The sequence below is a fragment of the Sminthopsis crassicaudata genome, chromosome 4, assembly GCF_048593235.1.
Source record: "Sminthopsis crassicaudata isolate SCR6 chromosome 4, ASM4859323v1, whole genome shotgun sequence".
NCBI classification, from domain to species: Eukaryota; Metazoa; Chordata; class Mammalia; order Dasyuromorphia; family Dasyuridae; genus Sminthopsis; species Sminthopsis crassicaudata.
This window is the reverse complement of record NC_133620.1, coordinates 275916561-275943113: the sequence shown is the minus strand read 5'-3', so window position 1 is coordinate 275943113 and position 26553 is coordinate 275916561. Positions and strand designations below refer to the sequence as shown.

General features: G+C 41.2%; 1 protein-coding gene across 1 annotated transcript; it reads right to left on the bottom strand.

Moving 5' to 3' along the window:
• Positions 1-2491: 2491 nt before the first annotated feature.
• Positions 2492-24631, bottom strand: ZNF318 (zinc finger protein 318). The gene is given in 15 exon segments (XM_074310842.1): positions 2492-6577; positions 6643-6710; positions 6713-6944; positions 7345-7463; positions 8998-9097; positions 9553-9759; positions 11505-11570; positions 11572-11654; positions 11657-11702; positions 11705-11838; positions 12707-12806; positions 14808-16223; positions 16925-17540; positions 22886-23037; positions 24046-24631. Coding segments are annotated over 15 exon segments (6924 nt in total). The 5' UTR covers positions 24535-24631; the 3' UTR covers positions 2492-3481.
• Positions 24632-26553: the final 1922 nt, after the last annotated feature.

Sequence of the window (26553 nt, the reverse complement as noted above, 5' to 3'; positions counted from 1 at the left end):
TTCTCATTCTGCCATTCCATACTTTTGTCCATATGCTTGAACCTTTTACCTCCTTAACATTGGCTAACAAATAAGGATAATCTTCCCAGGTTCCCCCTTCCATGGTGTGGGAGGTTGGGAAGAAAGGCAGGCACTTAAAAAATAGCTTATAAATGGAGACTGTAGAATTTGCTAATCCTCCTCTTCCAACACGCTAAAGAGGACATACAGGTGTTGGGTCAAAGGAAATTGAGAAATTTTGACTACAACAGGTTATTTTTCCTAATTAAAATGCATTTCTCTCTAGCTTGGTACAAAGCACTTTCTCCCTTATCACATGATGAAGATATGTAGGATAAGCATCATTATCTTTATTCTAGAGATGATAAACAAGCTCAACAGTAACTTAGGGTCAATAAACAATAGCTAGGATGGGAACTCAAGTCTCCGGACTCCAAATCCAGTGCTAAAAAGCTACTACTGAGATATTTGGACAATGGAAGCAGTTCAATTACTTCACAGGACGACTGGGGTGGAAAGGACACCCCTTCAATTAGGTAAACATTAAGTACCTTGCCAGAAACAGGGAATACCAAGGAAAAAAACCCAAACCAGACCTTCATTCAACCTCATTTTACAAAGGAACCATTAGAATCAGAATGACTTGCTAAATAGCTCATAAAGTTCTTTATACTATGTAATCCGGCTCCTAGAATAGAGCAGATCAGGAGAGAAGGGGGGGGAAAGTACAGATTTGTGTGTTTAGGGGGGAAAAAAAAGAACTGGCTCGAGCCATGATTACAAAAGATTCCAGAAGCTACAGAAGGAAAACAATCTAGTAATTTACAGGCCAGGCTCCATTAAGGTGACAGTGCTCCAGGCACAGGAGCTAAGACAGTTTCCACTTTATAGCCACTGTCCACTTTCCCCCCCCCTCCCTACAGTAAAGGGCACCGGCTTTTGCAGCCTAGAAAGCTTTCTGCTTCTTTTCCTTAGGCAGACCTATCTATGCCTCCTCCTCCCCATCCTCCACTCAAGAGAGTCCCTAGAGTCTCTATTCCAGCTCTATTATTAACTAATCAAGAACACAAAGCCAGCACCACTTCCTGCTCCATCCAGGATATTTTAAGAATTAGTATATTTCATATTAGAAATCACAGGAAGGGAGGTGTCAGGAATGATCTGAAGTCTAAATCAGAAATACATGGAAGTCTATATGGAGAACAGCTGCAGCTCACAAACTTGCCTAAATTACTTATTTCAAGGTTTATCTACCTCTAAACTACCACAGCAGAGGTACCAGAACTATTAGCTCTGCAATGTCAAATACAGAAACCAGTTTTAAATTTTCGCAAACCACTGGAAACTAATATCCTTCCCAACTGGGGACAACTCCAGCTGAGAAAACTTGAGTTTCTCAAACGGGCAGCATTAGGCTTAAACACCAATTTTCCTAAACATATTTTTTCTACCATATGGTGAGTAAATCAGTGCTAGGTTAAAAAAAAAAAAAAATCAAAATTAGGACAAAAAAAAAAAAAAAATCTGAGTCCAGAGGCTTTTTTTTTTAACTTCCAAATACATTGGAAATAACCAGTCTGAAAGATAAAGCACCTTCTGGGACAGCTTAAGGCTAACAGGCTGGAAAAATAGAGCCTATCTTCTGGGGCTCAGGCTTAATATTGCTTAGGTACCCGGGGTCAGGACTTGGATGTACAAAATCACAGACCAACTTCTCTATTAGCTCTACAAAAAATAGTGGCAGCTAGAGTAATGAATAGTTCAGTGTACTTTAGTCACTATTCTGGGAGAAGAGAAGTTACCCATTACACATTTGGGATTTTGAGACCCTGAAGATGAGGTATGGGAAGGAATCCCATTATCCTTAAATGAGAACAAGCCCATTAATGAATGGAACAGCAACCCCAGGCTAGGAGCAGTCTGGTTTTTGCTCTAAAGGATATGTATATGTATTGTTTGTAGACGATATGTGCTATATATGGACATTTATAGGTTATCTATATAATAATTTATGAATTATCCTATTAAGTGGATCGTGAAAACCAATTTCTGTCAGATTTCAAATGGGGAAGAGTTGAAATTAGCAATCAAGGAAATTCACATCAGGGTCATGGGCCATGACTTCAGCACCCAAGTAAGGTATATTGAACAAATGAAACTGGCAAATAACCTGATGCCAGGCCACATATTTGTCCTAAAACTTCCTATATACTGAGGATTCAGTTACAATGCTAGATATTGTGTTAATGGGGTTCCCATGAAAGTATGATTAGTAATTTCAGGATCTGGGGGTCGGGAGTGAATCACCAACAGTCCAGCTAGATTTTCTTCTGTGTTCATCAAAGTAATTTTCAATGGGATTTTGAAGGTCCCAGTTCCTTTGCGGTTCAGATGTATTTGGTTTACAAACAAAAATCCAGAATGAAACATGTTGGATCAATATATTTATTCCAAGTGATTTACAATGAAAAATAAAACAATTAAACCTATGTAAGCCAAACACATGAATTCTTTAATTGTTTTTAACAAAATATACAACCCAAAACACCACTCAATGGTGAAAGTGGCCTGGAAGGATGGGAGGTGAAGGGAGGGGCACACTTAGGTTCCTGGCACAAGGACCGAGTCTGATCCCAAGATAAGGTTCAGGTCTTCAGCCTCTTCAGTGCAGGATCAGCTGCTAAATGATTTAACACAAAAAGTTACTGGATCACAATACAATGAATGAAAAGGCCATTTAAAATCATGTAAGTGACCTCAAAGTGTGTCTGGTCCAGGCGTCGAGCCATGAGCCTTACCGATTTGTTGTCTTCCAAAAAGGGAGTCAGCTAGATTTTCTTCCATGTTTACTGAGGCCATTTCCATACTGGTTTGTGGGTGGGCAGGATGGTCTCAAGCACAGGTAATAGTCAAAGGGATTTGGGGAGATTTACATGCCACAGATCAAGAGAGACAGTGAAAAAAATGAATTTACACTTCATTCCAAACAACACAAAAGGCAAAGTCACCCAGACTGAATGCTTCAGAACCATTAATTCTCCATTTATCCATGAAGATTTCCAAAATCAATAAGCCTTATGTTATTTCACAACAAAAGATCCATTAGCAAGTCCATGGAATGGAACCAGGTATGGGTACAGCAAAAGAATTTTTTAAGTCAACCATAGTTCCCTCCTTCCCCCAAATCCAAGAACTGGCAAAGAATCAAAAGCCAAAATACAACCAAAAACACACCGTGTATTGAGCCAGATAGAATCCATTTTAATGGCAAAGTACGAGAAAAGAAATTGGCAAAAGAATTCACAGAAAAAAATACTTTTAAACATCTGTACAGAAGATGTGGTATGTATAGGACTTTTTGGAAAGGGAAAAGGAAGTTATGTTTTCTAACTTCAACCAATATTCATTGTAGGATGCTAAGTGCATCATTACATGGTGTCTCCAAAACAGAGGACCAGTCAGTTCCTCTACCCTCTAAATATCAGAGCTCTAAAAGCCAATACAACTTATTTACAAGCAGCTCTGAATGTTCCCTCTCTCCATTTCTAACACTGAAAACACTAGATTTTGTGTGGTCCTAGATAGCATCAACTGTACCTTCCTCCTGCGTTGGTATTTCCTTAGAGCCTATAGCAGCACTAACAACCCAGTCTTTTCCAGGATAACTTAAGGCTGGCATGTCTGCAGCACTCAAAGTGCTGTCTTTGTCCACCTGGGAAACGGTCTCCATCACAGAGGTGGGACTCTCAAACTCTGGCTGTAATGTACCTGTATCCAGGACACTACTCTCAGGTATATCACCTTGCTTAGAGGACAGAGAACAAAACTTCTCTTCCTGCTTTTCAGAGACCGGAATTACCAAGTTGACCAGATCTGGCTGGCAGGCAGAAGGCCGAAGGCCTAGAGAGCAGACAGTATCTGACTCCAGTCCTAATGACCTCTTAGCCTTTAATTTGACAATTTCTTCAGTGTCCTCAGATAGCATTTCTTCAGTCCGGAGGTCCAAGGACTTATGTGTTACTTCCATATCCTCATCAACAGCTTTCAATACCATCTGAGGTTTCAAAGTATCCAAATCAGGCATTTTCTCATTTTTGGGCTTAGAGTTTTGTTTATCCTTCATCCCTAAGTCAAGTGCCATGGTTTCAGGAGGTTTAAAAGGAAACTCAGAAAAAGTAGAGATAAGCTTAGTTGGCCCTGTGGAACACAAAAATCTCCCTTCATGTACATTCTCAGACTGGATAGCCAAAGACCCTTGAACTGATTCTACCTGACCACTGAAGAAATTAGAAGCTAGATTGCCTGGCGCACAAAGTTTCCCTAAATCTGTAGTTTCAAGGCCTTCTATAGGTTTGCTCTCTGTTGCCAATCTTAATTCAGTACTGACAATGGATAAGTCTGGGAATCCTAATTCTTTTCCCTTTGAAAGTTCTATATTCTCAGATTTCTTGGTCTCTTCTTTCAAAATAAATGGTTGGGAAATCATTTTCTTCAGCTCTTCCTCTGGCTTTTCTCCCACTAATTTGAAGCCTCTGATCATAGGTGTTCTATTAGTTGGTTCAGGGTACTGGTCTTCCTGACATTCCTCACAATCAACTAATACAGCTTGCTCTTGTGGGCTCCCTGTTAAATGAATGTTTCTGACTACAGACTGGATGGATGGTTCTAGGGCACAATGTTGGACACCTGCTGATTGTGGGGTCTGTGATATAGATCTAATATCTGACTGAACTGACTCTGTTTTTATCTCCATAGTAGACTGAAGTTGTGTATGTGGTTCTGTCATTATCTCATCTAGACCTTTCATTTTAGACACTACCACTTCATCAGGCTGATTAACAATTTGGTCATCTCCTGGTAGTGTGGTCTGTTTGACTTCTCTCTTCCATACATGGTTGTCTTCACATTTCAAATTGGAATCCTTTGGGCTACGGGAGTCCCTTTGCACTATGCATAATGAAGTCTGAAGTTCCTCATCCTGATTACCTATTCTCTCTTTCCCTACACCCTCTGAAAGTAATAATCTCCCTTCTTCCAGCTCTTCGACTGTCTTGTTCTCACTTCCACAATGCTCTTCAGCTAGGTGGGTCTCTTGAATCCTTTTAGCCTGGTTATCAACTATTCCAAGGTCCCTTGTATCTACCAATTTGGCAGGACATGCTATGTCTGACATCTGGGGGGCTGGCTCCTCTACACCAGGAGGACCTGGCTCTCCTGAGTTGAGGTCAGCTTCCCCCTCCAGACACATGTCTGTACTGGTCTCACTCTCATAAGGACTAGAGGGCAACAAGGTTGAAGATTTTGCCTCTGGGTTGACTTCCTCCTGGGACTTACCCTGGTCATCTGCCAGAGAAGCAGAACCAAAGTCCATTCCTGTAAGAGACTGTAGGAAACCTCTATTCTTTAGTCCCAAATTCTGTTCTACAATTGTTCGCTGTTTTGGAGATCCCAGAGTCCTTGCACCGGGCTTGGCCAAACAGCTGTCCAAAGGAAAACTGGCCAAACCCTTTTCCTGGGACATCCCCCTTAGGAGAACACCACTCTCCCTAGGGCTGAAAGTACTATCAGAGTTCTCATTTTTAGAAGAGTTGCTACTCTCCCCATTGGACAATGTGCTATTACTCAACTTGCTTTCTGTATTCCCTTTCCCACCACTGCTGTAGAAGATATCATACAAATCCTTGGCATTAGCTGTAGCTAGGCAAGAGTTCCGCTTCTCCAATTTTTTGGCCTGTTCACTGAATACACCTGAGAGTGGTGGTGGAGGACGAACCAGCACAGACAGCAGAGCCTGGTCATGGTCACTCTCACTTACCCCAGGTGCCACCTCATCTGAGGGGATGGCAGCAGGGTGCACTGGAGCCAAGATGGAAGTTGGCAAGACTGGAGTCAAGAGGTTAGATCCCCCTATGCCAGGGGTCAAGATCTGGGATATGGTAGGTTTTGACTTGACTGGAGACAGTCCAGTGCTTGTTTTGGCAGTTGATGCAGTAACTGACTTAAGTGTAACTGGGATAGGCGGCGGCGGCGGAGGTGGGGGAGGTGGAGGCAACAGCTGCTCAGGTATGGGAGCTGGCTCATTTTTCTCAGCCAACACAGTCTTTTCCTCTGGGGAACTTTTTAAAATCACCTCTTCCCCACCAAATGCCTTAGAGATTATGTCAGGAGGTAGTAGGAGATCAGTTGAAGACTCTTTGACCACTGGCAGAGGTTTGGCAGTGGTACCTGAGGACTTAATGGACAGGAAAGTGTTAAGAGGTGCAGGTTTGCTCACTGTCGCTGAGCCAGACTTACGCAGAACTGTGGTGGGGATAGGAAGGTTAGGCCGAATTTTGGCCTGGGTAGAGGTGGCAACAACAGGCATCCAAGGACTGGTGTGAGCAATGACAGTTTTCCCAGACAGTTTGATTTCAATGGGCTTCACTTTCCCAGCCTGGGCTTTGCCATCCTCTTTGTCCTTATTGGTTTCCATATTCTCTTCTTTAGGGACGCCTGGAGCAACCACAGAGCTTTTCTCATCATCCTTTTCTGACTTCTTCCAGCTGAACTTCCCAAAGGAAGAGGAGGAGGAAGAGGAGGAGGAAGAGGAGGAGGAGGAAGAAGAGGAGGAGGAGGAAGAGGAAGAGAAGTCGTCGTCTGTAGCTCCTTTGTTTCTTCTTTCAGCTGGAGTTTTATGATCATCTTTCGCTTGTTCTCAAGCTTGTCTGGGAGTTCCAAGTCTCAGAGAGTTGTTCATCTAGTTCTTCAGAAAGCTTCTCTTCATCTTCTTTCATTTCTTTAGCCACCTTTGCCTTCTTCTCATCAGTTTCCTCCTTTGGCTTCTCACTCAGTTTTCGCTTCAGCTCATTCTGCCTTCGACGCTCAGTCTCTAGGACTACAGCTAGACCTGCCTGACGATCCAGATTCCTTCGCTCCTCATACAGCGGGTTTTCATCCACATATTTCTGGAAAAAGAAAATGCAGGGGCTCAACAACTAGTTTGGGTTACTAGGAAAATGAGAAAACCTTGGTCCTGACACTGTTTTGAACAATAATGTTATCAGTATAGAAAACCAGAGGTTACCTTTCTAAGGAAGTACACACTTTCTTGGCAGGCTCAGTGACTCTTTCTCTCTGGGGGTTTCTTTCTCTCTAGAAGTTGTCCCTTTTGATGTGGAACTTTAAAAAACAAAAAGCTCCATCCGCAGTCATATAAGTCAGTGTTACTTGGGTAAAGATGCAACAATGACTTTTTAAAAAATTCTGTATGGGTTTAGTTGGTAGCTGGGGTGGCAAAAGAAGTTAAGAGAAAAAAAAGTACCAAAGCAAAATGGGGTACTGCACTGTGCTACTCAAGAAACCAACCTTATACTTCTCATTGTGCTGGTGACATTTCACATGTTGTTCTCCAGAAATTGGATCCCCAAAAAACTCCTCACAGAGTTGACAGTAATATCCAGTGATTGGAATCAGAAATTCAGAGCCTGGAGCAAGCAAATAAAAAGAGTTAAAGAAATGAGCACACAATATCTACCATGATACCAGCTAAAGGAAATTCCATTTATCCATCCCTGAGTCAATATGGTAAAGAACAAAGTTTTTGACTTACATTAAGTTAGAAATCTTATTTCCTTGAAGCTCTCTCAATGGCTTATTCTTCCCATATCAAATGTAAAGCTTGAATGTAGGATTTCCCATCCTTCACACACCTTATAGAAACCTGGGCCTTGCCATCCTCCCTGCCAACATACTCTCAGGAGTACTATAACATGTCTTCTACTCGCTACTTCATTCTCTGGACCATTGGGCATTGATATCCACCCTGATGCTGCAGGCTCCTATATTTGTTTATCCCCATTCTTAGAATATAAGCTCTTAGTGGTTAAATGTTGACTTGTTTTTTGTTCTTGTTAACAAAGTGCTTGGCATATAGAAAACAATTCATGTTTTTTCATTCAGTCACCCATCCCCTTTCTTTCCACTCTCTGTAGTGCTGTTCCACAGGCTAAATCTCTTAGAAATCCCTTATAATAGTTTAAACAAAATATAGATATATAGATATATATCTCACTAAATACTTTTAATGTAGGCCTTCTAAAAGCATCTTAGGGACAGAAGCTTATGTGCTAACAGCAAAACATCTTAGGGAAGAACCTGGATTCTATCAACCTGGACTTTAAAAACTTCACTGATTAAATAAAAGCAGCACTCCTAAGGAAATACTTCTAAGTTTTTCTTGCCTTTGTCTTCAGGAAGAATGGAGCATATTCTTTTATCCATTTCCTACTTACTCTAGCCTTGTTCTAAGACAAGTCCTAAAACTGGTTCAGTTTCCTTGGAATCATCCTTCTCCTTCTGAAACAATAAGAGCTTCTAAAACCCACCTCACATGGAATCAAAGCAACTAGCTTTGTCACTTGCTTGATTATGTTGATATCATTTGTCGAAGAGTTCTCAGAAGGCAATTCATGGTCCCTTGAATAGATAATTCTATTGCCAATTCTCTTGAAACCTCAACCACCACTAAGCATCCAAAAGGGTTTGAAAACAGTATTACTAAAGTTAGACCAGAACTAGTCATATGAGTTATTCAATGTCATATTATTCAGTTAAGCTGTCTACTCATCAGATCTATACTATGGTAAATGCTGATTACTTTTCAACTGGAGAAGATTATAGATAAAGAACTTATTTCCCATTACTCTAAGTACTTTGCTCTCCTAATTACTAATCTGGACCCTTTTTGGTTCTTTCAAAAGCAAAAGCAGTTAAAATGAATTATCATCTCTCGACATTTCTTAGTTTGCTGAATTTCAAAGGGAAAAAGTATGGAATAAGATAGTAAATAAAAGAACCAATAACTTCAAAGCCTGACTTTGATCATGAGGATACCACTCACCCTATTTCTATCCTTTGCTGTATCTCAGAAGAATCCCAGTGCTGCCTCCCATTATCATAGCCCAAGGAATCCTCCACCAATTGGCTGAAAAATGAAGTTAGGTAAAGAAGGGTACAAACCTTTGGCAGGGACTGTTATTTTATCAACACGCTTTGTGGTATCTTGCTTGGCCTCACTCTGGATCTTCGAAGCCCAAGGTCTGTTGTAGGGATCCAATGTCTAATTGCAAGAGGCAGAGGTGCTCACACAATAGCACTAATAACTCAAGGATACATCTTTCCTCTCTGTCATTTTCTCTCCCACCTGAGGCAATAGGCCCCAGAAACCCTCCCACCCTCCCCATCTGCCAAATGGTTAAAACGGAAATCACCTGTGAAAAAGGTAAAAAAATGTTAGAGCAAGCAGCCAGTAAGGGATGAAGTAAAACTCAAAAAAAACAGGTACTCAAGGAATCAAGCGACAAAAGCTCCACTTACACTTATTATGGTGTCTAGGCACAGCCAGGACCCCTGGACTGAGCCCTGGGGATGGTGTCTCCTTCGAAGGGGTTGCTTGGCTCTTTGAATTAGGGCTCCTGCTCACATGAGAACTTTTCACTTGTCAATTTTTAGATGTGTAAAAAGGTATAGAGGTTTGAGGGGAAGGAAAGAAAAAAGAGAGGCCAGGATACCTACCTGTCTATGCTTCTTCTTATGCATGTGAGTAAAGAAATCAAACATGGTCCCACAAATGGTGTTGCAATCTCTGCACCAATGGTTCCCAGCATCATAATATTCATATACTGTAGCCAGCTGGGAAGAATGCTTGGCTGAGGGCTGGGGGGAGGTCTCTGTGGGCTTGGGGCTCTTGGCATGAGACTTCTCATTATTTGATTTTGATTCCTACATGGGGAAAAAAAAGTTTTTCAAATAATAAGAGCTTAGAACTTAACCAACTCCTGACCTCTTTGAAAAAAGGTATAATAACTTTAGCCTTGTTAGGGACAATTCAAAGAAAATACTCTCCACTTCAAGTTTAATATGGTCAATATAATTAAGCCTCCAGGCTACAAGCTCTACCCATTTGTTAGGCTTTCAGGAAAGAGGAGGAAACTTAGAGAAGCCTGGCTCAAAGAAAAACTCAATAAAACTTCAGAGCTTCATGTCACCATGAGCTGAGATGAAATGTACTAAAAGAATCATTCTTAGCAGTCATTTAATTCTATCTCAGAAGCTTAAAAGAAGGCCTAAGCGCGCATAGGTAGAACAGGTAATTACCTTCAGCTTATGATTTGAAAGGATCTGGGAATGCACCTCTACCTCCAAAAGTAGAAATTACATCAACACTAGAAATCCATTCCTTTAGTTTAATGGTTTGGGGTTTTTGTTTGTTTGTTTGTTTTTAATGCAATCCCTTGGGGTAATCCATTAAATATTATTTTATAAATTAATTTTATTGACACATTAAAATACTTTGGTTCAAAGCAAAACACTAAAGAAATGGTAAGTGGCATGGAGGGAGGGGGGTTATAGAAGTATAATTTGAGATAAGGGAGGTACACTGTAGAATAGCCATGAGGGAAAAAGAAAGTGTTAAGAGATTCAAAGGCAAATGCTAAGTATTTTTGACATTCTGCATAGGACTCACAATACTAAGAATACTTAGCTTTAATCAATATAGATGAGATTAAATAGAGGAGAACTAGCATGGACAAAAAGGAAATGAATATGCAAAAGTTTCTCACTGGGACAAGAAAATTAAACTGCAAGATTGGTCTAGAAGCATCAAGCCTACTCGTGTCCCTGCCAATTCAGATTGAGGACTCTCTGCCAGTCAAGATGATAGATCATTTGAAGATCTGAAAAGGGCAATAACCATAACCTATGTCCCAATTTCAAAGGACTTTTAAAACCTTCATACTCTTTTCCTTCAGAGTTCCTCCACTCATAATGACACAGCAAAAGGAACTACAATTCCCTTTAGTTGAGGCAGAGAATTGTGCTAAACAGAATGGGGAAACTAAAACTCATTCCTTCTAAGCCAAACAGGCTAAGTAATGACACAAAACAAAATTATACGGGGCCTGAGTCATTTAACTGTATTAGGCTTCAGACAAAGTCATATATAACCTTTCCCTTAACTCTCCAAGATCCAGAGTAACAACTCAAAAAAATAAATAAATAAATAAATAAATTTTTTAATCAAAAATATCCAGAGAGCAGAAAACTGCCAGTAGAAATCCAGAAATCTATTTTATAGCCAAGCCCAAAAGATTTCATTCAAGAAAAATGAATACATTACCCACAGACGGTGATTTCAGAAGTTATTTTTTTAAAAGGGAAAAAGCCTGCTATCTCACCTGGTCAAAAATATAACTCAAGGTTTTCTGTACACTGCCCCAGTCACCATCAGGAACCATACTACCTCCAGACTGATGCTTCTTTCTCAATGGTTAGCAGAAGATACCATCACATCCCAATTTATCAACAATAAATTCTAGGAAAATAACTAGTCCCTAAATAAGAACTGTTAACCCACAAATAATTGTATTTGAAAAGTATGTTCCATGCCCTGACCTAAGTACAGATGATTAGGCCTGATGAGCCCCAAGACTCTCTCCTCATCAATATTTGAGTTCAGACATTACCTTGCTAGAAGAAGAAGAGGAAGAAGAGGAAGAAGAGGAAGAGTTGTTAGAGGATGGAGACACTTTTTTCTGGGCTCTTGGATTTCTCAGTCTTCCCAGACTTCTCTGATGATTCTTTGCTGTCATTAGAAGGCCTTTGGGTTTTATCAAGATATTGATCCCTAAGATCTGAGCAACTTTGTCCAGCTCAGACTGTTTATCTTTTCTGCTGCCTCTGCCTCACGCCGCAGCTCTGCCATGTCCTTCATGATGTTGTCCTGTAGACGGCTCACCTCCACCAGCAGTGGGTCCTTTGTGGCCATCTTTTCCCGACGTTTCTTACGTAGCATCTCCCCTGGTGAGACAGCAACAGAAAGCATCATATGCCAAGTTAGTTAAGAGCATACGTTGTTATTTTAACCACAATGGGAAAAAAAAAAACAAACTACTAGAACTAACAAATTGTAGGATTTTCCCCCAAGGTTTTAAAGAGCAGAAGGATAACCATTTGTTTTAAGTAAAGCCTAACTGGAGATAAAGGGACCACATAATTTCTGGGGCATAATTTCTTTTCTATTCCATGACACTAAATCTGATGATGATAATTCAATTTAGAATTTTTCCTGACAATGGATAGTCTGAAACAGGATAGCTAAATGAGTTTTTTAAACTAGAAAAGATTTTCTTGCTCATGTGTCATTATCTTTACATTCAGGGGGCCATTTGGGTTTTCCTGGTCCCAAATGGATTCAATCACAAAATTCCAGATTCTCTTTTCCCACTACATTTTTTAGGCCTAGAGTCTTCTTTTCCCAATCACTTGAGTACATTTCTTATCCATGAGACTGGTTCTTATAGAGGTAGCTGGTTCTTATAAAGGTAGCAATTGGCTTCCTCTACTTTTGTTTGGTCTCTTACTCCAGACCCAGATAGGGATAGTTAGAACTTCAGTGATATTCTTACCCACTCTTCTCCCACAACACTGCAACAATGAGATTGTCAGGCCCAGTACTGATGCTGGGCCCTACTTCTCCTATATGGGTAGGAATTCAAGTTTCTGAGGCATAAAGTAGGTCATAAAGAATGACTATATAACTGGTGCTGGGGGCAACAAATGCATTGTCCTACATTATCCCTAAATATTCTCCAATTGGCTTTCCTCTAAAACTGGGATAAGGGCCTGACTCACAGGAACAGCTTCATTCTAGGGCAAGGAGCAATACCTTGCTGCTTATGAAGCCGATCCAGCTCAGTCCTGAGATAGTACATCTTCTTCTGCCGTGCATCCCGGTCACTCCTCAGTTTTTCCCTCTCTTCTATAACCTGTAGGGTACAGAAGGGTATGGTGCTTCCTCTGACTTCCAGCAATATATTCCATCTATATTACTAATATCTCTTCCCCAAAAGCTTTCAAACATGACAATATCAAAAAAATAAATGTGCCTGCTTACATTTGAGCCCAGTATCTAATGATACTCATATTTAAAGTATTTTTTATTCTAATAAAGTGGTCAGAAAAACGTCATACATTCCTTCCTCTCTCCAGATAATGTCCATTCAGTCAGCTATACTACCTAAGGAAGTACCAGACTACACCCAGTAGCTTCTTTCTAAGTTAAGAAGAAGTTAGATCCAATAGCATTCCACCTGAAGGGCATGGAAGATGATGTTTCTGAGCCAAGAGAACAACTCATTCAATTTGAATGATTTTCTGAACTTTAGAGACCATAGAATTCTCACTGGCCCTGAGCATAGGACATATACAAAGGACTGTGGGAAAAGAATCAGTCACTAAGAGTTGGCTTGGAGGTTTTTTTAAAAGTTCTGTCTCCATAGAAACCACCAGCCTCCATTTCAAAAACCAAAGAATATAGCTTATTAATAACAATTGACATTTATACAGCTATTTCAACTACTGCAAAAGATCCGGTCTGAGTCTCTGAACAATGTTGTGAAGTTCTACATTTGCTAAGTCAGTTTTACCCATGATACAATTGAAGCTGAGAGAGATGCAAGTGATTTGGAAGAGACTGCAGTTAAGTTGGGGCATGCAACATGGACAAGCACTGCCAGAAATACCTTGAATTCCTTATGCGTTTTGATTTTAAATTAATCTTTACTTGTTGCATTCAGAATTTGCATTTACTGTTGTCAAATTTTTCACAACTCCCACATTCGATTATGTGAACCTTATATGTGATCCACAGTTTAAGAGGCCTTGTACTACACAACCACCTAGCTGTCCTATCTAGGTTATAGTACTTAGACACAGAGATATAAAGGCCTAGAAAAACAAAAAGGGAGAAACACGCTTTTAATTTATTTTCTTTCCCCAATGTCTATGTATCTCAAAATTAAGAAACAAAAATTCAGTGTATCTACTGTGCTCATATGTGTGCATGCACACACACATACCCCAGACATGCCCATTCTTAACCTAACAAAATCATTTTAGATCCATAAACATCTGTAGAGAACACTCAAATTGTAGTATTACATATATTTTAGTTGCTCTAAACATTTATAATGTCTGAACTTCCTCCACCAAGAAAATCAAGCAATTTAAAAAACAAAAAAGGAACTTCCCTTCAAAAAACAAAATGCTAAAATTTCTTCAATGGCTTCAAATTTCCTGAGTTTTTTACATCTCTACAATTCTCCTCTCAGTCAGGGAACACAAAGGATCATTATCAAATAAGAATGTACATGAAAAGTGCTTTGCAAACTTTAAAGAGCTACCTAAATGTGAGCCATCATTATGAGACTATCATTTCTGGTACTTTACTTCCTGTAGGGACAGCTGGAAAAAGCTTTAGAAACCGTATAGCTAGCTTATATTTCCCAAGCCACATTTATTTTCTATGATCACTGTTCAAAACTCACTAGAATAAAGCATAAAAGCTTATGTTGCCCATCCCTTTAGCCAGAAAATCTTTCATAAAGCCACGACTATTTAAGACACATACTCTAAAACATTCTGTATTACATACCACAAAATCCCAGTAATGTAAATAGAGACCTTGGACTTGGACAAGGAAATTAGAACTATAGTTGAAAAAACAACTGTCCTTCCAAAGCTGGACTGAGAATCACACCCTAGAACGACCATTCTAGGAGCAACATGTGATGGAACCTGGGGGAAAGAACCACTTGCATAGGAGAGGATTACCACTCCTGAATCTTCTAAAGAAACCAGTACCCAACCACAACTCCTATCCCCGGAAGAAAGCAAAAATAAAATTGGTGCCCCATGAGCTGCCGCCCACTATGGTCTAAAACAAAGTACCCAAGTTCACGAAATTCAACCACAAGGCTAATCTTCACCTTCTGCTTCTGGGAAGCCCGGTTCTTCTCATCTGAGATCTTTTCTGGATTGTATCTCATAAGTGGTGGAATGGGTAGTCGAACAGGCGCCTTGGTGGAGCTGTTGATGACAGGGATGGGAACTAGCAGTGACTCATCTCTCTTGGGTTCGGTAGAGGTCACAGTGGGAATCACACGAAGGTTGGGACGGCTAGGGGTAACCTGTTTAGTGATGGGTATGAGTCTGTGGGGATCAGTCAGTGTATGGCCAGGTTGTTGGGGAGAAGGATACATGGGCCAAGCAGAGACTGCATATGCCATGTAATGTCTATAGGCATCAAAGGTGGAAGGAGGCATAGCAGGTGTCTGGTAGTTTGGGGGAATCGGAGCTGCAGAGAACTGTGTATTAGTAGGAATCTGAAACTGGGTCACAGAGGAAGTACAGTGTGGGAGTCTGATTGGAGGAGCTGGGGCTGAAGGAATCAGACACCTGATGGCAGATGACCGGGGCCCACTATTGGTCACTTCTGGTCCTGGCATCTGGTTCATGGGGTGGTCAGACTTAAGGAATGGGGGACTGTTCTTTGCCCGCAGATAAGGATCTACAGGAGAGGCTACATGTGGTCGGGACACCTCAGGAGAGCGAGTATCACTTCGCCGTGCCTCTCTGCTTTCCAGCCTATGTGAGTCTGAAGAACTCCGATCAGATAAAGACCGTCGATCTACCGAGTGTCGATCAACTGAGGAATGTAAGGACAACTTCTTTCCATGAAGCCGTTCTTGGGTACGCACAGCCAACTTGCTAATCTCCGCCACCCCAATATCCAACCCTATGGTCTTGAGCAAGTTATGGATTTTGGCATATTCTGGATTGGTCTCCTCTCGTGCATCCAGTTTCAGAGCTGATGATGGGGAGGGAGAGGAGCTTGCTCTCTCTCTCCGTGCTTCATTCCCAAGACCCCCAAGGGACTTTGGTGGAGATTCTGGCTTCAAGTCCTCTTCTTCATTCCCATAGAGAAACTTTTCCTCATCCTCTATGTCTGGGAAGCTACGTCGCCTCTTTTCTTGGACACTGACAGGCTCTGCCAACATGCCCAGAATACGGGAAAAACCACTGCCATCCTGGCTGGCTCTCTCATGGGGCAACAAGAAATCTGTGTGCCGCTCACCAGGTTCAGTCTTTCCATCCATTTTCTCCTTGTGACTTAGAAAACTCCCAAACTTCTCTCTGAGGGGGCTAGTATTCTTAGGCAGCCCAGAAAGAGGACCCCACTGATAGGATTCTTGAGGTTCTTTCAATGTCTCTGTCATGAGTCCTTTGTTGTTTTCAATATCTGAAGTAAAAGGGACTGTAGCATTGCTTGGAGGAAGTGATGGGTGGCCAGAGAGAAGAGGAAGTTCTTGGCTAGAGTTGGTACTACTGGAAAAACTCTCCATCTGCAAAGAAAAATACCATCAATTTAGCCCCCAAGCAGACCCATGGCAGAAAACTATTTTAAATGTCTTTGTTCAACTATAGCACTGTAAAAATAAGTTTCATATATAATTCTCTTTATGTTCATGCTCTGACTTCATCTATCAAGAATTATAAATAACAAAATCAAAAACAAAATTTAAAATCATTTGTTCTTACTGAGTTAGCTGGAGAAAGTAAGAATAGATTTTAAAAAATATTCTAAGGCAGGGATGGGAAGGAGGTTGAGGGGAAGGAAGAGAAGGTATTCTGGAAAGAGAAAATAAGGAATAAAAAATAGATTGATCCTAGGCTTACAGGGCTATACCCAGTCTTGCAGACCTGATAGATCCCCTGTTAATTCTCTTCAACATCAACTACTTATGGGTCCTCTTACAAATTAAAAGAGCTACATGCTTAATTACTGATGTGCTATTAACAACACAGATCCCTAAGAGTGATCTAGATAAAACACTTCCTACTTAAAAAAACCTTTGCATCTATCAACATATGCTTTGGCTGAACAGTATAACAAACACAGTAAAAGGAGCTCCGATAAATCATTTTAGGAAAGTACCTAAAGCTGTTATCAAAAACAAAATTTAATAGTAAGAAAAAAAGTACCCAGACTGGCTCAGGGGAAAGAAGGGACTGGGCAGATGAAAAAGAGAAATAGGATTCAGACCTGCAAGGAGGGTTCCACATTTACTTCTACTCGCTTCTTCAGAATGGACTTCTTGGGCATCATAGGCACATCTTCTGGTCGATGTACTGTATATCCTGGCTCTGACCCTGATACTCCAGAGATGGTACAACTGCTGCCGCTGCTGCTATCTACCCCTACCAAATCCTGACCCAAGCTCCTGTTCCGCTCTTCCTCTTCCTCCCGTTTTCTCCTGGCAAGGTCTAGCTCCCGGAACTCAGGGTCCATGAACCGGGAATTTGGGCTATGCCTCCGCTGTCGGTAGTTTCGAACACCTGAGACATAATTAGAATGGTCCCCCAGACTATGTAGCTTCTCACTGTCATCATAACGGGACCGTTTGGCTTCCCGGCTTCTTTCCTCTGATCGAACAGAGTAGGAGACTTTGAGTTTGTCTCTGTCTCGAAGGAGATCATCATGACGGCTAACATGGGGGTTATAGTCAGACCTATGGAGGAAGGCCTCTCTTGTCCTGTAGTCCTCGTCCATCCGCCCCAGAAAAGGGCTAAGGGGCCCTTCTTCCCGGGTGGTGTAGCGCTCAAGGCCCCGGGAGCACTGGGAACTATGTGTGAAGATAGGACCATCAGCCAGGTCATCCCTGAAGAAAACAGAGAGGAATCACTGGATATAATGGATTTCAAGAAAGTAAGGACAGAATCTGAGTTTAAAGATCGATGCTTCTAGGACTATTCAAAGCATTCTAAAAGACAGAACATAACATTATAGGAAGGTCAAAAATAGATAAGAACACATATCTGGTGCCATGGAATAGCCATTTTAAGGAAAATTAGCTACTCAGTGATTTCCACTGATATCAACATGACTTTCTCAGGAGTATTTAGAAATTTCATTTATGTATCATACTGCTGGCCTCCAAGTCTCAAAGATCTCTGGCCTTTCCTATCATCTTTCTTCTGCCCTATCTGAACGCCCATAAAGCAGCAGGCTGTTCTTCAGGTGAGGATAGATTAAGTGATATTCTGGCTCCTCATACTTTTACCTCAAAGAAGTAAAAAGATAAGGAAGTTTCAGGTATGGAGGAAATAAAAACTGGATTACAGTTCTGTCCTATCTATATCCTTGCTGCTGGTTTCAAAGCAAAGGCAATCATTCTAACCTATTCTTGGAATCCCAGAAAGCACTCATCATATAATGTATTCTTTCTTCAAATCTGACTAGCACTTCCTAAAGGGGCTATCAAATATCTTAAACATCAAATGTCACACTACCACAAGACTTCAATAACACTATCCAAGTTGGAACAGATTTCCGATGGCAGCTAATATTTAAAGAAGGAAAAAGAGTCTTTTGAGATAAGAAGCAAATAAATATAAAAGCCCTCTGGCACGTCAAAAGCATGTAAGTTTTTAGACATGTGAATTAAAAACCAAAACCAAAAATAAAGTGTTTATCTCTCCCTTTGATTCAAAAGGGACAGTGTCCTAAAACTAGGATGACCATTTTTAGGGCCTTCTGAAGCTTTTATTACTGATTTTACATTTATTAGGCATGTTTTCTAGACCTGAATATCATTTATTAACAACTCTATGAAAAGTTATCCAGGATACAGCTTATCTTTCCAGAAGAACTTAAAAATGAAACTGGTACCTAAGAAGAAAAGTTCCTTTTAACACCTCTTTTCTTGAACAAGGGAAGGTATAGTAGGTAGTACAAATCACCTATATGTATAGTGTGTGTGTGTGTGTGTGTGTGTGTATGTAGTGTAGTATATGATAACACAGTATAAGAATGAAAATCTCAAAAGTGATCAAGTGCATTATATTTTAAAGTAAAATTGCTTACATGATAAGCCAAGCTTTGAGGGCTTCAACACATCTGCAACTAGAGGAGAATATTGGTAAGGTATGTTACCTTACTATTAAATAAAAAACAAATGATGTTTTCTAGTCATACTACTTAAGGAAGAAACAAATCTAATAGATTTAATTAATTCATTTGTGCTATCAAGGCAAAATCTTAAGTCAGACCCAGACCAGCACATGATAATGCTATGCAACTACCAACTAATACAGACATAATGCCTAATCCTATTACAGAATCTTAGAACTAGAAGGTACTTCAGAATTCCTTTAGTCCAACTCATACCTAAATAGTAATCCTTTCTACCATTCTTGAAAAAGGGACAGCCAGCCTTCCCTGAATCTTCAGTGGTAAAGGAAGCTATTTCTTGGAAGAGATGTCAACATAAAGTATTGTCAATATAGATGGAGAAAGATAACTCTCAGAAAGTCAAAATCCAGACATAAGATCTCTGGTTTCATCTCAACAAGAGGAGAAGAGATACTAGAAGGAGCAAAATGTCAAATGAATATACATACCAAAATTAGATTGTTCAGAAATTTATAAGGCTCCTTTCACAAACAGGGCTCAAAAGTAATATCAAAGACAGTAGTCAAAAGTCTCAGAAAGCTCTCAATATGCTTTAGTTCTTTCTGTCAAGTCTAGTTCTAGAAAGAGAACTTTACAAGGTTTGGCTGGGTCTGGCTGATAGAAAAATGGTCTAGCAGGGAGTCCACATTTCTTTACTGCTGATTCCTTATGGCACACTCTGAGAAATTCCTTTCCTCAAACTTGGCAAAAGCAAAGCAAAAAGTACTGGCCCTAATCTATTTTGAAGGAAGGAGAATGAAAGTTAAGTATGAGAGGTGTGAAAATAAGTTCTATGAATGGAAATTGCATTGAAGGAATCCTGATGGCAGAGGATTACTGTTATAACCAGACTAGTTCCACCATTGCCAATTATTTATTTATCTAACACATTTTGGATTACAAGGTCAAATGTTAGATTTTCCCACACAACCAGTGAGCACATATGTCAAAAGCTGCTAACCTAAACAAAAATATACTCAGCAGAATAGAAATGACCATCTAAATAAATTATCCTAACATGAAATACACAATCTTTCACAACCTGACCTGAACTTATCTTTTAGATTCACTATATATTACACTCCTTTCCAAAGCCCTGTATATTACTATCCAGCCAAATTTGTCTTCTGTTTCACACACAAAGCACTCTTTCTCCAATTTCCACAGTTTTGCAATGGTCATGTTTTATGAGGCACTCTATACCTGAAGTATTTCCTTCTCACATCCAACTCTTAAAATCCTTCCTTTTCCTTCAAGATGATGTTCAAGCTTTACTTTCTATATAAAGCCTTTGTTCTTTTTTTGCTGAGGAAGTGACTTGCCTAGGGTCACACAGCTAGGAAATGTTAAGTGTCTGAGGCCACATTTGAATTCAGGTCCTCCTGACTTCAGGGCTGTTGCTCTATGCACTTCACCACCTAGTTGCCTCTATATAAAGCCTTTCTTGATCTTCCCCCCAACTGCCATTACTCTACCTACCTTGGTATTCAGTTTGTAGATATTTTCACATGCGTATACTGTTTCCTGGCATAGAACTTAAGGGAATTAAGAATAGGTATTTTTTTTTCTTTGTATCCTTGGTACATTGCAGGAGCTTAATACTGGCTAACTGATATGACTTGATAAAGACACTGAGTAAAAGAAGAGAATCCCTAGTTATTTGTAAATAATTCACTTATACACAAGGGCTGGGGAGGATACCTCCTCTCATCACCACCCACCAGTTCCAAGTTGGTTCACAGCCAAAGGAAGTTCCAAAGATAACACAAGCTTTGGTAGACAGTCTCAAAGAGCTATAACTAACACAAATCAAGCAGGAAGAAGAATCACAACTGTGTAAAAAATGGGCAGAATGGGGATAGAAAAAGATATAAGGAAGAGCCTTGTGGAACTTTTTGTACTTTTCACCTTTCTCTAAAAGCAGAACCAAATTTACTTATTTTAAAAACAGTTCCTTCAATTGGTACATTATAATTGATGAACAATATGCAAGTCACCTCCAGTGCACACTATATAAGAGAATCACCACCGGTTTAATTTACCTAAGCTGACCTCTCACTTTCTAAAACAGAAGCAGCTGGAAAGAATGGATATAAATGTCTTCTATGCATGGCTTATTCATAATATACTGAAGCCATGACTCTAGCCCAAATGCTTCAAAGCTACAAAGCCATGTATTTTTTTTTAATCTTCCCTCATTTTAGTTTGTCCATTTTAAGTGATACTTGGAAGTGAATGACATTTGGGGGAAATTATGTTCCTTTTATTCTTGCTTCATGTTTGTGTCCCATGCCCTCCTCCCTCTGCATATGCTCTATGCATTAATGTATAGTCGCATTCTCCATCTGAGAGCAAATTCACACTTAACTGCCAGACAATCTGTATACTTTCTACAATGTGCTGGGAATAAATCAAAACAGACTCGTCACAACCGTCAAATTTAAATAATTCAAGGGAAGTTGGGAAAAGCAAGCTCCAAAATGGTTAGTTTCCTTGCATAATCACAATTCTTTTTCTGCAGACCAATGCCAAGTCTACATTTAATACTCTCCAAAATATATTCTTCAATATATTCTCTTCAACTCCTAATAGTTTTAGTACAGTTTCTTATATAGCTAAGATGTCAAGTTTTTATATCATATTTGATGTAAATATTTCTTCAATATGCTATCTTTTATTTTTTTTAATAATCTGTTATAAAATTTTATTTTCATATACACAAGCACAATGATAACTGTCCACAAAATATACATGGTCAAAGAATTTCAGAGGAAGAAACACATTAGTAATCAGTTTTAAATACTGTTCAATCCCACTAAAAGTCAAAGACATGAAAATTTAAAAACTTTTGAAGTACTACTTCATAACCATTCACATTGGCAAGAAAGCAATAAAATTCAATATTGACAGAGATGTAGAGAAAAAGGCAAACTTAGTACTTGATGAAATTGCCAATTTGTAGGATCTTTTTGGAGAGAAACATACATAGTAAAAGTTACAAAATTCATTACACTTTTTTTTGTCCCAGTAATTCCATTATTAAAGATACACCCTGAAAGTGTTATCAAAAGCAAAGATTTTCATAGTAGAATTTTATGTAATTAAAAGAAACAAATTAAATGTTCCCCCCCCCCCCAAAAAAAAAAGAATGGTTAAAACGTGGCATGTTGATAAAATGGAATAATACAATGCAATTAAGAACAAGCAGCACTGGAAATAAAAGGAAATCTGCAAAGGCCTATAGAAGTCTAAATAATGAAAAGTGAAATAAGTATAACCAAAAGAATGGACCTCATATAATGATCATATTAGGAAAAGTTAAGGAGAATCAAAGAACAAAAAGTTCTAACAGAACAACAGAAACAATGTTGATATTTCAATAAAATTAATTTAAATGCAAAGTTTATTAAACTAGTTTAATTATTTGAATTACTGCTCAATGCTAAGTTTTTAATGAATCATTTAATTGAAGCAACATTAGAATTTAATGCCTTAATTTAAGACCATACCAGTCACATCTAAATTGTGTCTAAAGGTAGTGTCAATAACCAATGAACTGGAGGACAGCTATCCATAAATTCCCATTTTAGCATCAAAGTTGATGAACTTTGTTCATCAAAGATGAACTCTTAACATCTAACTTGCTTTTAAATGTGCTATGATCCTTTTCCCATTAATTAATGTCTTAAGAATCTATATTCTCAGCCTATATGTTAAGTCCAAAAATTCTTGAAGAATGGGACAGGATTTGTTGAAAAAGGACATATTTAGTCATACTATCCATTCCTTTCCAGATCTTAAAAAACTTCAATTATCCTTCCTCCCTTCCAATTTTTACCCAAATACACTTATCAGACAGCTATCAGTACCCTTCCTTCTTGGAAGCCTTCCAACCCTCAAGGCCTTTTTCCCCTGTAACACTCTGTGCTGCACACAGGTCCACAATTTCAGTGCCATTCAACTATACTTCAATCACAAGAACTTCAGCAATTAAGAGTTCCTGTCTGCTATTACAAACCACTATCATTACCCTTAGCTTTAGGAGAATTCTACCTGTCTATGTCACCCAGATTATCCACTGGAGACCCCAATCGATCATTAAGCCTTCGGGGGTCAGGTGAGCCAAGGCAAAATCGGTCATTGCCCACAGTGATCCGCAAGCTTTGTTCCACTGAAGATTCAGAATGGAGTCCAGGAGATCGCCTCTGTAGGGATAAAACAAAAAGGTAGGTTCCCTGCATTTTTAGAGACACTGAATATGGAATTAGAGAACAAAATAAAAGCACACCCCACAAAAAAAATCTCCCTTTCCCAGGAGGCACTATTTCTAGAAATAATCACTGTATGATGCTTCCTTAACCCCAAGAACTTTCAAGATCCTTGAAGGTAAGATATTTCCTTTCTCTTCTCTCCTGACCTTGACACCATACTTTTACTCAAGTACGACAGAAAAACAGTTCATTCAACAATGGCCAAAAGCCCGGGAACCTTGGTCATGCCCTTTCACCCTTACAGCATCTCACAGAACACTTAAGGAAATAGAAGTCCTGCCACTGGGATTCAGGTTAGCTCTCTCAGAATAAGGTCTATTGCCCAGCAATCAGAAATCAAAAGCGGGAGGGGGGAAAAGAGAAAGACAGGGAAAGAGGGAAGAGAGAGCGCCAAGGTTTTGACAGGATGATCTCACACCCTTTCTGCTCCCTTAATAAGAACTCATTTCTTTTCAGGGAAAAGAAAGGCTGGAGGAATATCCCTCTCCTTTTCTGCTGGGAAGACGGGCTCGACAGGAGCTGTCTTTCCCTAGCCCCAGGGGGTGGCTGAAGCCCCAAAAGACTGCAATGCCGCAGGTCTTCCAGGAAGGATTGCTCAGGGAAGTCAAGCACCGCACTGCCATTACCCAGGCCCAATGGACAAGTGACATGAAAGGTAGCTTACGGAAAAAAAGAAAACGGATGGGTGGGTGGGGGGGCACATTTCCCCACAAATCTCACCCAGAGCCTGAGAAAACACATTGCTGCATCACCACAAGGGCTCCTCGACTCCCGTTATCCCTCAGGGAAACCCCGTTATACGGTAACGCTAGGCCCGGAAGGGTGTCTACATTGCCACTGCCCAGGGTCAGGCCCGGGAGGCGCTGAGCGGACTCCAGCGCACGGGGGTCCTCCCTGCTCTGGACCCCAGCCCGGGGGCGGCGAGGCACGGGGGTGGATTACCCGGCTGCCGCTGTCCCCCGGATGGTCTCCGCGGCCGTCCCGGGCGAAGTCCGAGCGGGAGCACGAGCGGCTGCTGCCGCGGAAGCCGCCGGAGCCTGACGGGAAGAGGCGTCGGGGCCGGGTCGGAGATGGCGAGGCCCGACGAGAGCGGGGCGGGGAGCCCCGGCGGCCCCGCGGAGGGCTCGGGGAACCCCGGCGGCTCCAGGGAGGAGACGGAGAGCCGCGCCGGCGGCCGCGGATAGAGTGCGGTGGCGGCGGGGACGGGGAACCGTGGCGGCCGCGATGGCCCGAGGGAGAACGGGGCCGGCGGCACGGGGCCCGAGAGGAGGCCGAGGACGAGGAGGAGGAAGCGGGCGGCGGAGAGGCGCGGCGGACCGGCCCGGTGGAAGAGGAGGAGGAGCCGACGCTGCGGCTGGCGCGGAGGCCAATGCCGCCGCTCTCCTTGGGCCGATGCGAGGAGACCGCCGAGCGGCCGCCGCTGCGGTACATGGCGCCGGCGAGGGCGGCACGGGCCCGGCCCCGAGAGGGAGGCCGAGACCGCTCCGACACCGCGGTGCCCTGGAAACCAGCGCCGCCGCGCACGCGCGCCCCCCGCCCCCGCCCCCGCCGCCGCCTCAGGGGCCCCCGCGGGGGGCCGGCCGCGCGAGCCGCCGGGTCGTTGGGGCGAGCCCGCGACACGCCTCCCTCCTCCTCTCCTTCCCTCCCACCCGCGTCTCCGCGGGGATTAGTGGGGGGCGGGAGTAGCAGAGAGGAGGGAGAAAAAGCGGGAGGCGGGACTGAAAGGGGAGAGGTGACTCGAAAGACTCCGACTAGATCCTCCTTCTATCCCGGCAAGATGGCGGCAAATCGCCCCGCCCCTGGAGGCCGCGTGACTCTTCCGCCAGCTGGCCCCAGGGCTGAGGGTCAGGGGCGGAGCTAAAGGAAGAGGGATTGGAGAAAGGAGGAAAGGGAAGAGAGAGATGGGTGGGGTTGATCACCTGAGAGAGGCTCCGCCCACGCTCTTTCCTCTGGGGGGTTTTTTTAAGCCTCCCTTGCGGGGAAAAAAAACACTACGGGGCGACGAGAGGTCCTAAAATCTCACGTGTCTGACTGTAATTCTTTACACACAGTAGAACTATCTGCCTCAAATGATTTTTTGAAAAATATTTTTAAATTATTTTTATGCTTTAAAAAATATAAAAATTTAATATAAAGCTATTAAAACATGGTTAAATAAAATTGGGAAATCATAGTCATGGAGTCATAGACTCCTTTTTTGACATCCTAGAGAAGCCTATGGACCAATGTTTAAAAGTACAAAATATAATATACAGGGACAGCTAGGTGGCGCAGTGGATAGAGCACCAGCCCTGAATTCTGGAGGACCTGAGTTCAAATCCGAATCAGACACTTAACACTTCCTAGCTGTATGACCCTGGGCAAGTCACTTAATCCCAGCCTCAGAAAAACAAGAAAATACAATATACAAAATTATAAAGGAAACCAATAATATTGAAATGTGGTTTACCAATGAAGGGAATTTGGAATAATTGGGACACTAATTCTCACTATTGGTGGACTTATGAATTGATCCAACTATTCTGGAGAGCAGTTGGGGAACTATGCCCAAAGGGCTTATAAAACAGTGCATTCACATTTGACCCAGCAATGTTGTCAAAGAGGTCAAAGGGAAAAGGACCATTTGTACAGAAATAATTACAGCAAATCTTTTTTGTGGTGACAATTAGAAATTGAGAAGCTACCATCAATTAAAGAACGGCCAAACAAGTTGTGGCATGTGATTGTGGTGGAATACTATTGTGCTGATTAGAAATAACAAGCAGGACGGTTTCAGAAAAGCCTGGGAAGACATATATGAACTGACACAGAGGGAAGTAAGCAATAGCACAACACTGGACATAGCAACAGCAGTACTGTAAAGATGATCAATTCTGAGATTTATCAATGAGCCAAGACAATTCCATATATCTTTTTAATTTAATATTTTGTTTTCACCCAATTACATATAAAAACAATTTTAACATTCATTTTTTACAATTTAAATTCCAAATTGTCTCCCTTCCTCCTTTCTTTTTTTCTCCTTCCTTCTTTCCCTCAACAGCTCCCTTCCTTCCCTTGACCCCTCACTGAGAAGACTAGCAAGATCCAAGATAATTTCAAAGCATTCATGGGTGAAAAATGCTACATCTCAGAGAACCAATTATATATACACAATTTTCTTTAAAAATATATTGTTATGTTATAGTTTAAAATAATGTTTAAAGCAAGTTCACAACCTATCCCCCACTCCTCTCACCTTCCAGGTCAAGAATTCCTGATTTAGAGTTTAAAGGAAGCTCAAGAGGCATGTAGTTCCAAACTCATTTTACAGATGAAGAAACTGATGCTCAGGGACATCAGTTAGTTGACTGATGTTTAATAAGGCCTACATTTGCTAGTTGTGTGACCTTGGACAAGCCACTTAACTCTGTTTGCCTCATTTCCTCATCTGTAAAATGGGCAGAAGGA